The sequence below is a fragment of the Protopterus annectens genome, chromosome 6.part1 (genome assembly GCF_019279795.1).
Source record: "Protopterus annectens isolate FY-2018-M chromosome 6.part1, PAN1.0, whole genome shotgun sequence".
NCBI classification, from domain to species: Eukaryota; Metazoa; Chordata; order Ceratodontiformes; family Protopteridae; genus Protopterus; species Protopterus annectens.
In genome coordinates, this window is record NC_056738.1 from 80,004,039 (window position 1) to 80,019,604 (window position 15,566).

The window sequence follows — 15,566 nt, forward strand, 5'->3', positions numbered from 1 at the left end:
CAACCTTTTCCTTTTCAGTTAACCTTAAAAAATAAATACTACTCCTGCAGAACTGGTCACAGGTATTTTGCTGATTTGTTCCTCTTTCCTTACCCTTTAAACATCCATAGACTGCTAGTGTCACTTTTGAGCCATGTATTTACAACTGCATACGAAATGATACCTTATTTGTACTTTTTCCAACTTTCATCTCTAGACAGTACTGAACTAGCACTTTCTAGCAGCCCGTCATAACTGGAACTCTTGCCAGACTTCTGTTTAATGCCTACTTCATGCGCATTTGGACAGGACATTAATGACTGTTAAAACTAGTGGAAACCTCTCATTGTGCTTTGAAAGACCTGACACTATTGTTCACAACCATTGTATTCATAAAACAATACTTTCTTTTAGGTTTATGTATGATGAAAGAATCGTGTAATGTTGATGACTGGCTGCTGGTGATCTTTTTACTACTACGTTTAGCAATATTATACAGCTTTTGCACATCTATAAAACTACCCGGAATTTGCTGGATATAATCATTTTTAGCATATTCAGCTTGACTTCAGCAATGTACTAAAATAAAATGCATATCTCTTTTCATAAGTATTAACATTTTGTTATGACTCATAAAGTACTAAGCTATACTTCTGTTTCCCAAATGTTTTCACAATTGTCATGATGCTTTCTTGAATGCACCACTATTTAACAACAAAAAGAGAGATGTTTATACTGCAGAACCAAAACAGTCAAGTAAGTAAATGTATGTCATCTGTTCATAGCTCGTGCCTTAAACAATAATAACAAACAGTAATGACAGAGATCAGCAGTGTGAACTGTTGTTTAGCTCTTCAATATTGAATGCAGATCAGTTATTAAGGCTTCCAGCATATCACCATTTATAGTCAAGGCCAGGCTTACCACCTTACCCCAGTGTACATATATTTATTTTTTATTTCATTCGTCACTGTCTGACTAAAGCATCATATTGCTTTTTCCAGTATTTATTGTGTACGTTACCAATAAGATACCCATTATAACAGTTCTCACAGTATACAACAATTATTCTCATCAGCACTTCCCATGTCGTAAGGGTACCTGCAGCTTTTCTGTACAGGACTTGTAAATTAGATTTGACTGGTGCCCAATGTGACAGTTTCTTTAACAGCTGCATGTACTGTAGCACTTAGTTGCTCATGCATATGATCAATCTCCGTTAAGATGCATTCTAATTGATTAAATTCCATTCATGTGTTCTGTATTGCCTGAAATGTGTCAAATAAGATACAGTATACACAAGTTTCCAGGCTGTCAGTTTTATACATCATAGGCGCTCACATCCTTTTGGCAATATTATTCTTCTGGCTCATATATACAGCTCTACCTTCTCTGGGAAAGAGAGTCGGTTCTGTACCCCTTTAACTGCTTTTGCTTCACCAGTTTCAGTAGTACATGCATAAAACTAATTTTTTCCAACTCCATTGTGATACTTGTTTGCATTTGGCGCTATGCCGGGCAATGCAGATGTACTAGAGTATGGATCAAACCATTTTGAAAAACCCTGCATATTATCCTCTTCCCAGAATTATTTGATATTATCATCCTGTGTCATGAAATTCTGCATAACTATCCAATACCTCTGCATGAAATGGTCTATTCATTAGTCTGTGTTACAATCTACTGGTTTAGTCTCTGTAGGTATAGAACAAGAAGGTGGTGAAAATGTGCAAGGGTAATGGTTGTTTTTCTTCCATGACAGTCCTACAGAAAAAAAAACAGAAACCATTCCACATTTGCTTTATAAGCTTGGGCTAAAATAAGGTACCAACTTCTGCTAACAGCATTGTCTGTTACATAGGGTTTTTGTGCATGCCACAACTTTTAAAATAAATAATGCCCTAAAAAGCTGAAAGCTTGCAAACAACTCACAAGATTGAGATAGAGGACACTTTGATGTCAAAACAAGGAATAATTATGGAAACCTGAATGCCATAGCAGGTGATTGGGATGTACATAAAATGTCAGAATGCCCCAGTGAGGTACAGGTCAATAAAACAGAGGAGAGAACACAGAGAATGGAAAAAATGTCATGTAAAGAATAAATATGTTTGAGAAAACAGTGATATAAAATGGCTCAACATGAAATTGGCAATATAAAAATTGGCAGAATGCCTAGGGTTGGGTGACATATGGTGGCACATCCAGGGCAGGTCCACCACACCAGAAATTCGTGGGAGGAATTTTCAAGAGTGATTGACATTATGAGATGAAATGAATGGGGGGACTGCCTTTAGAAAACTGTGTTAAAGGCAGGACCACTGGCCATCAAGTGTTTGACACTTAGTATACACAGATACTGCTACCAGCTGGTTTAATTTAAAATCAAGGACTAGTTTCCGGCCTCCAGTGAGACTGAGAAGAAGTCTGTGATATAAAGTACTATGTCTTCTTACTGTGAAAGGAGAGCTATTGTTCAGTCATTCAGCTATACCTTTCCCAATCATCTCCTCAGGTGAAAGGTACGTTACTCAAACTGAAATAATCTTGTCCTATTCAGGGCTGAAATCTCTGTTTTAACAGAACAGGAAATTGAGCATGTGCTTTCATCAGCTGTCATACTTTATTTTTTGTTATATTTGCAAATTAGTCTGTCAATTGTCTTGTCTCAAAATTCTAATAAATATTTATTATTCATTAGTTTTCAGATGGTGTATCTGCAGCTAACCTTCCTTTTGAAACTTCAAGCCAAGTCAGTGAGATTCATTCTATTACAAATAACCATCCTGCCACAAAACATTATCAGCATTTACAAACTCAGCAAAATCAAGGTAAGTTCATTACAACACTGTTTTCTGAAGTAAGCAAACCAGAAAGGCAGTGCAGATGCACTGTTTCTACTTAATGTATCAGTTTGGTCATAGGTCAATGTGTTCCAGAGCTTTGATTGGTGGGAAGGTTGAAAGTCTTCTGGGCAAATCAAACTGAGATTTTTAATTGTAGAGTAAGTTCGGCTGGGGTGCCTTCTGTGCAGAGTCTGCATGTCCTCCCTGTGGTCGTGTGGGTTTCCTCCGGGTGTTCCGGTTTCCTCCCACATCCCAAAGACATGCTGCAGGTGGATTGGACATTCTAAATTGGCCCTAGGCATGAGTGTGTGTGTGTGTGTGTGTGTGTGTGTGTGTGTGTGTGTGTGTGTGTGTGTGTGTGCCTTCTGCAGAAGGTTGGGCATCAGGCTGGCAACTCGACACCGTAAAACTCCACTGCCAATCTTGAGCGGGCAGGTGATCCGCTGTGGCGACCCCTAACCGGGAAAAGCCAAAAGAAGAAGAAGAAGAGTAAGTGTATTGTACAAGATGGACTGCAAAGATCCTGCTTTGACTTCATAACAAGGCATTCCACATGGTAACACAGCCTGTTACTGAACAGGCTATATATACTTTGAGTGTCCTATATTCTGACAGTATTGAGAATCTCTGATTTACACTAGAACACATTGAGTAACAATAAAGGAATTTCATTCTGGGAAAAGAATTATTACCACTGTCACAACACATGGGTCTTCACTGGGTCCATTCCTTTTCACTGTCTTTATAAATGGCATTGTAGAATTTATAGAAAAAAAATATACCTTTTTATAAATAACACAAAATGCAACAAGTCTGATGTGCAAGCATGGGTGAAAAGGAGAAAATGAGGATTGACATTGTAGCAAAACTTGTCTAAATACAGCAGCTTCAAAACTGAAGAAAAACAAACCGTCAAAAAACAAACCAAAAGGTTCCGAACCAGCAGGTGTAAAACTCCAAAGGTTTATTAGGAAATGTAAAAGTAAAGCGCTTTTCGTCTCCCTTAGTAGGAAGACTTCTTCAGACAAAGGAAAAAATCATCAAACACAATTTAAAACCCAAAAAAGGGGTGTGTGTTACAAAATTACAAACAGCTGCCTTAATTGAACCCACTGACATACCTTCACATTTAAAGTTGTATTACATTAAAAGCATAAATAAATGTCCACTTAGTGTAGACAGGGTGTCAAACATAAAAAGTTTTCAAAAAAGAAACATGAACTTGATAAAAGTAACCAAGAATGTCTTAGTGAAGATTCATGAACCTAATCAAGTGTAAATACTGTTTGTTTCCCTTAAAATACATTTTAGCAAACAACTTTTCATAGGGTAAAACAAAACTCATACAGAATCTTGTGATTAAAAAGAAAATAAAATGAAGTAATGCTTGCAACTAAGTATATACAAATATAATATCCATTCCTTAACAGAAAAGGTAGTAAGGAGTACACATCTCGAATGCATAATGAAGAATCAATAATAAATGAATAAATAAACAGTGCAACTCAACTAGGAGTCTGCAATAACCGGAATTTCAAAGGCGTTTCTAATAAAAGAAATGTTATTTCTAATGTTAAATAACCGAATATGTTTATTTCTGTGTTAAAAATCTAACACAGAAATTGCTTGTCATTTCAACGCCAACAGAATGCAATGACAGTATATGAAAAATAATTTTTTTTTTAAATGTTCCTTGAGCAATGAGTAAAGCACCAAGCTGCGATGAGAACACTTTCTAAGTTTTTAGTATGCACAGTTGTAGCAGCCAAAACAAGTCAAAATGCAGCTGTTTCAGAAAAATATGGCAAGGCATTGCGTGGAAGACACGTCTAAATCAAAACAAACAAACTGCCGGATTCACAAGATGGTACTTCATTCAAGAACCATGCAGGTACTAAGCATGCGAAAAAGGCGGATAGCCAAACAAATGAAAAATCAGTTCACAATCGTGCCCATGAATACGACACATTGTTCTGCAAATGATTTTGTACCGTGTGCGAAAAAGGTAATAAATAAAGCAGCAGAAGACAAAAGAAAGAAAGAAATGCAAGACCTAAGTAAATCCACAGCTGTTGGTGTTCAATGACATTAACAATAGGTAAACATAGCACTTCAAAATACCGTGGGTCTAAACATTAAGATCTCATTGTTGCTTACGCAAAAAGGTGTATGTGTCTAGAAGTAAGCAAAAATTAAGTCAGACCACAATGCAGAACCTGACAAAAATAAAACATACAAATCCTGAACGAAACTATGCAAAATGAAAATACAAATAAAAATAATAAAATAAAATAAGGTATGGGTCAAAGTACAGTGAAGCGCTGCAGAGGTCAGAAAACTAATGTTTCTCAAGTTAAACATTTGTGAATTAAGGTTTAAAAACCAGACTTGAGGTTTAAGTAATGATGAAAGAAGTCTTATCTTAGCAGGTTTCTTAACTTTAAAACACAAGTCAAAGAAGTAACTTCGTTCAACCCTGGTGACGTGTAAGAGTTCATTTTAAGTTGCCAAATGAGTTCCTTTTTTTCTAATAACAATTGTTGGGATCCTCCTCTTTCATCTGTAAATACCCGGTCTATAACTTTAAAAAGAAAAGCGTGAGAAGGGTTGTTATTACAATGTCTTGCAAGGGCGTTAGTCTTGCTCTTCTTCCTAATGTGGTACGTGTGTTCATAAATTCTCTCTTTAAGTTTTCTGTCAGTCTTCCCTATATAAAAGGCAGGGCATGACTGGCACACAGCTAAATACACCACTGATTTTGAGTTACAATTGTAATGACCCTTTGCTTTAAACAGACGTTGCTTCACTATACATGTGGACCCTGTAGATATAAATTTACAATAGTTGCATGTCTCACATTTGTATGTGCCTTCAGTTCTAGTATGCTTTATTGAAGGTCTTTCCATATTGTTTTTGAGGCTTCTGCCCTTTCTAAAAATGATAACAGGTTTGTCCCCTATTTTCTCCGTGAGTTCTTTTTCAAAAGATAACAACTGCCAATTCTTTCTAAGTACATTGCTAATATATTTAGCTTCTAATGAAAAAGAAGTAATGAAACTTTTTTTATTGTACTTCTCTTGGGAAAAAATGGTTTGACCCATGCTAGAAGAGTGGACACCAAGAATCTGTAATGTGACTTCATCTGACTCTGCCAGGTTCACGTTGGTTTGTTTCAAAGTGAGAATGGGATTGAAAGAACCCAAACCCCTTTTCCTACAAACTTCTCCTATTGTGTCATTCACCAGTGATTCGGGGTACCCACGACTCATAAACATGCATTTCAACAAGGTGCATTCCTCGTTGAAGGCAGAGTCTTCAGTAGTCATTCTTGCCGCTCTAACTAGTTGGCCCTTTAAAATAGATTTTTTCTGGTGTAGCGGGTGGCAACTAGAAAAATGTAACATAGTGTTAGAGTGAGTGGGTTTCCTATAGGTTTTAGCAACATAACCCCTGTGGATGTCGTCTCTCTTCAATTCAACATCCAAATAGTTAATGGTGTCTTCACCAAAGGTAAATGTGAATTTCAAAAATGGAGTGCTGTCATTTAAAACCTCAACAATTCAACATCCAAATAGTTAATGGTGTCTTCACCAAAGGTAAATGTGAATTTCAAAAAAATGGAGTGCTGTCATTTAAAACCTCAACAAAGTTGCTTGCATCCCCTACGTTACCTTGAAACATAATGAAAATGTTGTCCAAAAACCTGTTATATAGTTTGACTTTCTGAAAACTGTTGTCCTTAAATACATAGTCGTGTTCCCACTGGGTCAGTACTAAATTGGCGTAGCTGGCTCCACAAGAGGAACCCATAGCTACTCCAATTATTTGTTTATGTATGCCCCCATTAAATCCAACATAATTATTGTTCAGGATCACGTCTAATAGTTCTTGAATTAGACGGATCTCATCACTCTCCGCTCCATGTGCTATTAGGTTTCATGGTGACATATTCAATCCTTATGTCGTGGGGTATGGAGAAGTAAAGGTCGACTACATCTATTGTAAGAAAATGAATGTTGTCACAGCATTAAAATTTGTCTACATTTTCTAAAAAAGCCCAGGAGTCCTTAACTATTTGTAACTCTTGGGACACATACTTCTTTAATAACTCATCAATGAACTTGGCACAAGCATAAGTAATAGAAGACCTAGCATTGACTAAAGCCCTCATAGGGGGGGTTTGAAGGTTTTTATGAATCTTGGGTAAACCAAATAAATTAGGTGTTTTTGGGTTAGGAACCACTATATAGTTGTAAATATCAATGCTGATCAAGCCTTCAATCAATAAGTCCCTAAAGAAGGAAAACATTTTTTATATGCAATATTCATTTCGTTGATACTTGATTTAACATAGGTGTTACTGTTCAAAATGTCCAACATTTTCTTATCATATTCCTCTTTGTCCATGATCACCAAACCACCTCCTTTGTCTGGTTTCAAAACTCTGACCGGTAAAGTTCTGACTAGGTTCAAGGCTTCTACTTCATTGTCTGAAACATTCCTAATGGTATTCCTCTTTCTAGTCGTGTAGAGAGCCCTGAAATCGGCCTCACACATGTGTTCAAACAAAGATAAAGGGGGCAAATTGGTGGATTGTAAGTACTAGATACCCTCAAAGGGTCTTCTACAAAAGGCTTGTCTCCAAAAATCAAGGACAGGTTAAGTTTTCTGATGTATAACTTCAAGTCAATCAAAGTCGCTGGTAGGTCAAAGTGCTCATCAGGTACAAAGGTCAGTCCTTTGCTAAAAAGGTTACAAAGTTCGTGTCTAATGTTAAAATTAGAGTAATTGTACACTTTGAAGTCTCCAGTATTGTTTGATAAAATGACGGGTGCTGAAGTTATCTGTTGTAATTGATGTTCTCTTTCCTGTCCCTCATATTGTATCTCCGTTGATGGTTCTGGCCCCTGTTGGAAAAAGAATCATTACTGTCATTAGTGTTAAAATGGTTGTTATTAGCCAAATTGTTGGCTGGGCGCAAGTCAGGGTCATTGTTTCTCCAATCTCCCTCAAATGCATCTAATTCTCCAACACCTGTTCCTACTCGCATTGCAGGCTCAGGGTCTTTACTACCATAAGGACACACAAAGTTATTGCATTGGGTTTGATGACCAAAAATGCCTTTACCCTGAGAGGGAGGTGGTTTAGGGTAAGCAGATCCATTTTTGTAGTCATTAATGTCCCTTCTTAGTTTCTTTAATTTCGCCTCAGAGTTCTTAACTAATTGTTGGTCAATTGATAAAAACACTCTCTTGTAATTGTAATGGTACCTCATAAAGTCTGGGTGTGTCCTTATATCATTATTAAACCCAGTGACCTCATTTGTCAATTTTTCTATGAATATGGCATAATGCTTACACATCATGTCCATAAGTTCGGTACCATGTCTGTCAAATAAAGAAAGAAGTTCATTGTAAAATTCTGTTCCAGCTTCCAAACCTGATGGGTACTGCCAAGATCGTAAACCTTTCGGTACTACTCTCTGTTTCTTACATTCTGCAAAGTAACTCACTTCCAGTTGTAGTTTTTTAAGTTTCAACATTTTCTTGTCAACTTCCTTTAATTTAAAAGGGTTTTAAATTGTGTTTGATGATTTTTTCCTTTGTCTGAAGAAGTCTTCCTACTAAGGGAGACGAAAAGCGCTTTACTTTTACATTTCCTAATAAACCTTTGGAGTTTTACACCTGCTGGTTTGGAACCTTTTGGTTTGTTTAAATACAGCAGCTTGTCATAGGTGGGATAACTACAAAAGAATGCTTCTACATGGAAAAAAAAACAGAGAAAAAGAGTACACAGTTGGATGCGAGCAGTAACAAAAAGATGGGAATTGCTCCAACATTTCGTAAGAAGACAATTTAAGTTCACACTGCTCTGTTTTAGTTTTTATATCACCTAACCTTGGCTTTCAGTTATGCATTCCACTACTCTAAATGTAAAAGAGTGGGTTGTATCATAGTGCATTATGTGCTTGGCTAAAGCACTTCTTTCAGGTTCGTTGTTCTTAATAGCGGCTAAGTGTTCCCTTACTCTCTCTCTAAGTGAGCGATTAGTCGTGCCCACATAGAATGAGGAACAAACAGAGCAGGCAGCTAAATAGATCAAATCTCTAGTCATACAATTGGCTTTAGCTCTAAACCTATAAAACTTTGATGTAACAGGATGAATGAACGTATTGTCATGATCCAACACCTTACAGATATTACACTGACCACAAGGTTCTAATTTATAATCAACATTTGATTTAGTTCTAACATTCTTAGGTTGACATACAAGCCTCTTCAAATTCCTTTTATTTCTATAAACAAAGCATGGTTTATCCCCAACTATGTTAGACACTTCTGGATCTGATTGCAATATAAACCAGTTCTGCGTCCCAGAGTAGTTATGATGTAAAAGAAAGAACTGACTCTAGCAAGCAGAAGCATCATGATATGAACCATGTCCTTTAGGTGTGATCCTTAGCTTTCTTGACTACTGACAATGTGTTTTATTATTTGGTTATGAATAAACTGGACATCATGAAGTCTATGTGTTTAATGTTAATATTTTAACAATGAATCCATTTAAATTTTTTTCAGACATGTGGGTATGAAATGCACTATGCTTGGGCTACAGCAGCTTGTTCCTATGATCATAGGATCACAGGAGATTACTAGGCTATTGACCCAGAGATCATTTCAAGCCTAGCCATTTCATCCCAATGTAATACCATAGTAATGCTAGTTAATATCCAAGGCTACATTTAGTAATGACTGCCCTTGTCCAGGAGGGCTGTGGGCACTATCCCTGGTAAGAATTTACGGTGCTCCATCCACTCGTCCAGGTTCCTCTTGAACAGTGTCGTAGAGGTGCTCTATTTCACATGAATTGGTAGTCTATTCCAAAGATGTTAACACACACACATACACACTACTACACTCTGGCAGTTGATGTAGAGAATTAGGCTGTGAGTGTTATTGGGTTACTTTGTGTAGTACAGGGATTGATTCCCTCAGTATCCATTGCCCTTCTGTGAGACATTAAGCAAGTCACTTAACCAGACAGTGCATTGGGGTACATGAGAGTTTGTGCAAGGCTCATTAATAGTTTCCTGAACTGTATATCTAGTAACTGCTTAAGAACCTATGACAATAAGTACATGGACATTCAGTTTCTAAACAATAAAAACCTATGGAATTCTAATGAAATGCATTATTGACTGACTTTAAGCCTTAGTGATTTACCAGAAAAAAGTTAACATGGCAGAAATACAAGACAAAATCAGAGACAGGTAAGAGGTGACATACTCTGATTCAAATAAAATGTAAACAGAACAACATATTTTGCAGCAACATAGATTTTTCTGAACACCAAAACTATGAAACTCTAATTAAATGACATTACTGACTGACTAGAATCCTTTAGTGATTTATCAGAAAATGAAGCTGTTGCCAAATGCCTGGCAACTGATGCAGAAGATCAGGGCTCCAAGCTCTTTATGCGCTGTTTCTGTAGTCAAGGATGCAGGGTTTCAGTCTTTCTACCTCCATTTGATTTGCATTTTAGCCAGACAGTGCTTGCTTGCTTTCATTGAGGGAAAGTAACCAAGATAATCTAAAAGTGAAATACTTCTGCGTAATTTACTAAATTTTTTGTGTGTTTCCTGGGGCACAGGGATGAACACACACACACACACACACACACACACACACACACACACACACACACACCTGCATGGTTACTCCATTGAAAGAAATCCTGTGTTAATGGAGATGTCCAGGTACTCAGCAGTTTTTTCATTAGAGGTGACTTAAATGACTTGTTCCCTGGCTGATCATATCTTGCATTAGCGGCTATTCAAATCCCCACAAGAAATCAGCACGTTCAGATGTCCTCAGCAATCCTGCATAAGTGGCAGCTGTTCAAATGATTTCCCTGGCTGTTCATCTCCTGCATTTACTGTAATTTACCTCATTGGCTTTACCTTTGAGCCAATGACTGAAGACATCCCATTGCTTTCACACATCATGACAAATGCCAGCAACTGAATGGGATATAATCAGGGAAATGTTTGACTTTTTTAAAGTTTATGGTGGCTCCAGCCAACACTGAGCCCTAGGTAGCTGCCTAGGTACCCTAGTACTGGAGTCAGCCCTGTCAGTAACATTGTAGCATTTGCCCAATCTATGATGTGCCAATGAGAATGGGCAGTACTAATAAACTTAATGTCATACCACTGGATTCATTAGTTACTACTAATACTGCATGTAGAACATAAACCTTTGCTGACACTGTAGAGAATTAGCAACCAGAATGCCATTCTTTGTAGCAACAATAGCAACAATGGTGCATGTTAAGGTGTTGACATCAGGTGTCAACATCCTGAATGTAGCAGCCAGCAGATTACACACACACACACACACACACACACACACACACACACACACACACACACACACACATCCCTGTTCCTCTGTCTGTAGAGGAACCTGTTTTAATTGATCTCAGCATTTTAATAGCTTATTTAAAAAACAAGTAACACAGAGGAGACAATGTTTCACATGATGTGTCATGGGCACCAGATCCCTTTGATTGTGTTTCCTGGAGCAGTAGTCACATTATACTGTTCCAAGTATTTGTGACTTTGCATGCACAAGCCAACCAGTAATAAACATGAGTAGGAAAGCATAAAGTTGAAGTGAATGGACATTTCTGTAGTAAGATCTTGGTCTGTGTACACTTCTTTCTACTGATATTTTAGAAAATCTTCTTACTCTGTTAACCTAATGACATCCTCTGAATCTTTACTTTGAAATATGGCAACTCCCCTCATTAAATAAGACTCCTGTAATATTGTTTTTCATATAATAATATTTTATCTCTTGTTTAGATTTGCTGTTATTTTGAGACACAAGTATATTTTGTTATTCTTCTGGTTCAGTGTTTCTCTGGATCATTTCACATATGTCATATCTCAGAATTACTGTGCTGTTTTTTTTTTTCTTCTGGTTTTGGGGGATGCATCAATAGGCCCACACTTGTCCTGCAGGAGTGATCCAAAATAGTCCATTAGAAAAAAGTGTATTACAATTTGCTTTGTTTACCACATGACTTTCTGTAGGTGTTTGGGGACTGGTTAAGTTGACTGGACTGTTCAGTTGTTTTGCATAGACTGAGATTATCAGTTAGTGTCTGAAACTTGTATGAAGCATGTTCATATGGGATGACTTAGGATCATTCATACAGAGAAAGTACTGGCTGTTTCAGAAACCTTGGTCCATTTGGTTGGTTCATAGGTTTGTACTAGGTTAATGACAACTGGGGTATTTTTAGGCATAACTATGCATCCCAAATCCCAGACAAGTTCTGGGACTCTTGGTAGTATAAGCAGGGGGCTTGGGAGATGAACATTTACAGGCTGCCTGTGTCCATTATAGACATAGGTGTCAAACAAGGGGTGAATTCCTGGTTCCCCATCCAATTGGCCAAGTTGCACTTGAATTGTATTAGGGGGGAACTCTGCTTCACATAGATGGAGAGCATGTTCCAGAGAGGGGGGTTAGCTTCTGGAATACATACTTCTCTCTCCAGCAGGTCCTTTTTATATCATGGGCAAGGTTCAAGTCTTCAGAATGGGTAATTCTGGTGCTGTTTGTTCTGCAGATATGAGGGAGGTCCATCAGAGTGGGGGTCCAAAAATACCTTGTATGTCAGCCATAGATCTCCCCTCAACAGCCAGTAGAAGACAGACTACAGGGGTAGACCTTTGAGGCCATCTGCATAGGACATGTTATTTACGCCTCTGTGGACATTCCAATTGCTGGATGTGCCTGGTTAGGTACATACCAAAGGGGCACTAAACTCAATGATAGGTCTGAATAGTGACAAATATACTGGAACAATGACCTCCTTGGACCTAGATGCCATACCTTTGTGTATGCATTGTCCAACAAAGAATGATTTCCTCATTACTGTAGACATATGATGGTCAAAAGCTAAATTACTGTCTATGTGTTTCTCCGAGTCTCTGAATACTGGGTCAACTCTTAGGGGTGTTTGTCAATATGGTAGTTAGCAGGAGTGGCCAATTTCCTGAAGGATGCTATTATGCAGTTCTTGGCATTTACTTTTAGTCCATGGCTCTAACACCAGTTATTTGCCTGTGTCAGTGGGAAATTCTATGGCTGCACCTAATTTGCAATTGTCTGCAAATTTGATCAGCCAGAGGCCCTTGACATTGGCCTTCATATCAGAAAAGTAGATGCCAAAAAGGAGTAGTCCCAGGACTAAACCTGAGGCACTCCACTGGTGACTGGCCTCAAAGAGGTTGACTCACCAATTCTAACTTCTTGGATCCTGCTAACGAGTCAAATGGCTATCCACCAGTTGACATAGTGGTTTATAACTAACCTCTTGAATTTGTCACTAATGCTTGAGTGGGGTATTGTGTCAAATGCCTTGACCAGGTCAAAGCAGGCAGTGTGAACTGTTTAGCCCTCATCCATTGCTTTGGTGACCTTCTCAAAGAAAGTCCACCAGGATGTGTAGGCACGATCTGCCCGTGATGAAACCAAAAACTGGGTTGGGTCCATTTTCAGAAGGTTTCCTATGTAAATATTGCTTATTTCCATGCATAATTCTTTCCATAGTCCATTGCATATGAGACTAGAGAGACTTGTAGGTCTATAATTACAGGGTCCTTAGATGGCCCATTTTTGTGAAGAGGGATGATTGTTGCCATTCTCCATTCATGAGGCAAAATGCCTGTTTGAAAGCTACTGTTAAACAGTAATTCCAGATGGCCTGATAAGTCATGTTTCATGCTGTTTAGATAGCAGCTTGGGATATTGTCAGGGCCCATCAATGCAATGTTCTTGGCCTTAAAGAGAGCACTGAGGACCCATTCCCTAGTGACGGGGGAGTTGTAGTTGATGGTATTTCCTTAGGGATGCTGGGGGAAGGGGTAAAGTTAGAGCTGAATTTGTCTGCCAATAGATTTGCTATATATTATGGATCACTGTATGTGGTTTCATTAAGAATGAGTTCTGCACACAATTGTGTATTCCCTTCGAGGTTGCAGTCATAGCTACATAATGCCTTGTGACTGTCCTTGGCCTGGGAGGCCAGCTTCACCTCAAATGTAGCTTTGGTAGACCTTATTTGTCCTCTGAGATGTTTAGTTTAGTTTGATGAGAGCAATTTTATCCTGCTGGGTGCTACACTTCCTAATTTTTGCCATGATTTTCTTCCTTCTGTTATACAACTTACTGATGTTGTGATTCCACAAGGGAGGCTTATTTTTTAAGCTAGTTCTCTATTTATTCCTGTGGGTATAGCTGCCTCTGTGTATAGGGTTACTTTGAATAGTTCTGCACAGGCAGCAGTGTTCTTTGGGTTTCACTGGGCTTAAAATGTTGTCAGATAATCACTTAATAGTAGGACGTTAGCCTTAGGATAGTTCCTGAATGTTCTAGGGTTAGCTGGAGTTTCTGGTTTTATTTTTCCTTCAAAGGAAACCATTTTGTGGTCTGATCCTACCAGACAGGACATTACACTAGGGGGCCATGCAACTCCATCTCATAATATTACTGACGACCAGATCCAATAAAATTGAATTTCTGGTCGGCATATTGACAGTCTGGTCCAGTACGTTTGTATTTATTAAGTCCAGGAATCTCTTTGTCTTACAATTGGTATCATATATGATTCCCAGTTAATAGTGGGGTAATTAAAGTCACCCATAAGTATGGTATTGAATTGGAAGGTGAGTGACTCTAGTAAGCTTAAATATGTGATATGGGTTTTCTGGGTCATAGAGGGAGACCTGTAGGTTGCAAGGTAGTGGTACAAGATTTTGCCAGTGGTGATTTGAACATGAAGAATCTCAAGTGCAAACCATCTTGGAGGTAGATTTATTTTTGAATTAAATCAAGACTCCTGTACCTTTAGCCCCTGCCTGTGTAGCAGCTGGTCTAAATGTGTGGAAGGCACTTATATTCTGGGTTGCTGCTCAGTCTTGAAATGGCATTGTTTGCTCTGGAATATATCTTCTTACAGTGAGCCTTTACTAAGTGACTCTCTTCTTATTGGATTTGTTTCTGAGTGCTTTAAGGTAACATTTGCACAAAATAAGAATATCTGAAACCATCCTCAGCCATAAGGTGAGCTGGTTGTCTTCTACTTCTGAGAGAAGCAGATATTTTTCAACAGTTTTCTGTTATCTATTACTTGCAGCCCAATCTTTTAGCTGGCAGCCTGTGAGACAGGTGGATGATTCAGTGCTGCAAATTACATCTTCTTAGTTTGTGCCATTGAAGAAGTTTGCTTGAGGCTCAGGGATTTTTCTGCAATGCATTTGCTTCAATTGCCTAAGCTGTGATCATATTCATGATCTTACTGTGAACAATGCATCCTGCTTCCATCTAGAATCCAGATTGTTTTGATTCTGACCTACGTCTCTGGGACACTGTCATTTGAAATCAAACAAAAAACGTTGCTGCATTCTACCCATGTGTGCCTAATAACTGTTCACTTTTAAAATTTGGCATTCTGCACTGGGCTCTGACTCAGTCTGTAATTGGAACATGTTGTCTGTCTCCTAGCAAACAGCAAGAATGTGGAAAACTCACTGTCTGCTCTCTGTTTCTAACTTTATTTCTGTGTTAAATGAAAGCAGAACTTCCCAACTTCATACAAACTACCTAGCCACTCAGAGCTATATTTGTAGCTAGCAGTTTTTAGACTTTAATCTGTTTAACACTT

At 38.2% G+C, this 15,566-nt stretch overlaps 1 protein-coding gene across 1 annotated transcript in view; it reads left to right on the forward strand.

Moving 5' to 3' along the window:
* Window positions 1-15,566, forward strand: part of MYO3B (myosin IIIB) — a 2,630,788-nt gene that overhangs the window by 2,184,466 nt on the left and 430,756 nt on the right. Inside the window, exon 24 of the mRNA XM_044075508.1 lies at window positions 2,681-2,810. Coding sequence (XP_043931443.1) covers window positions 2,681-2,810 — 130 coding nt within the window. The remainder of the gene's footprint in view (window positions 1-2,680; window positions 2,811-15,566) is intronic.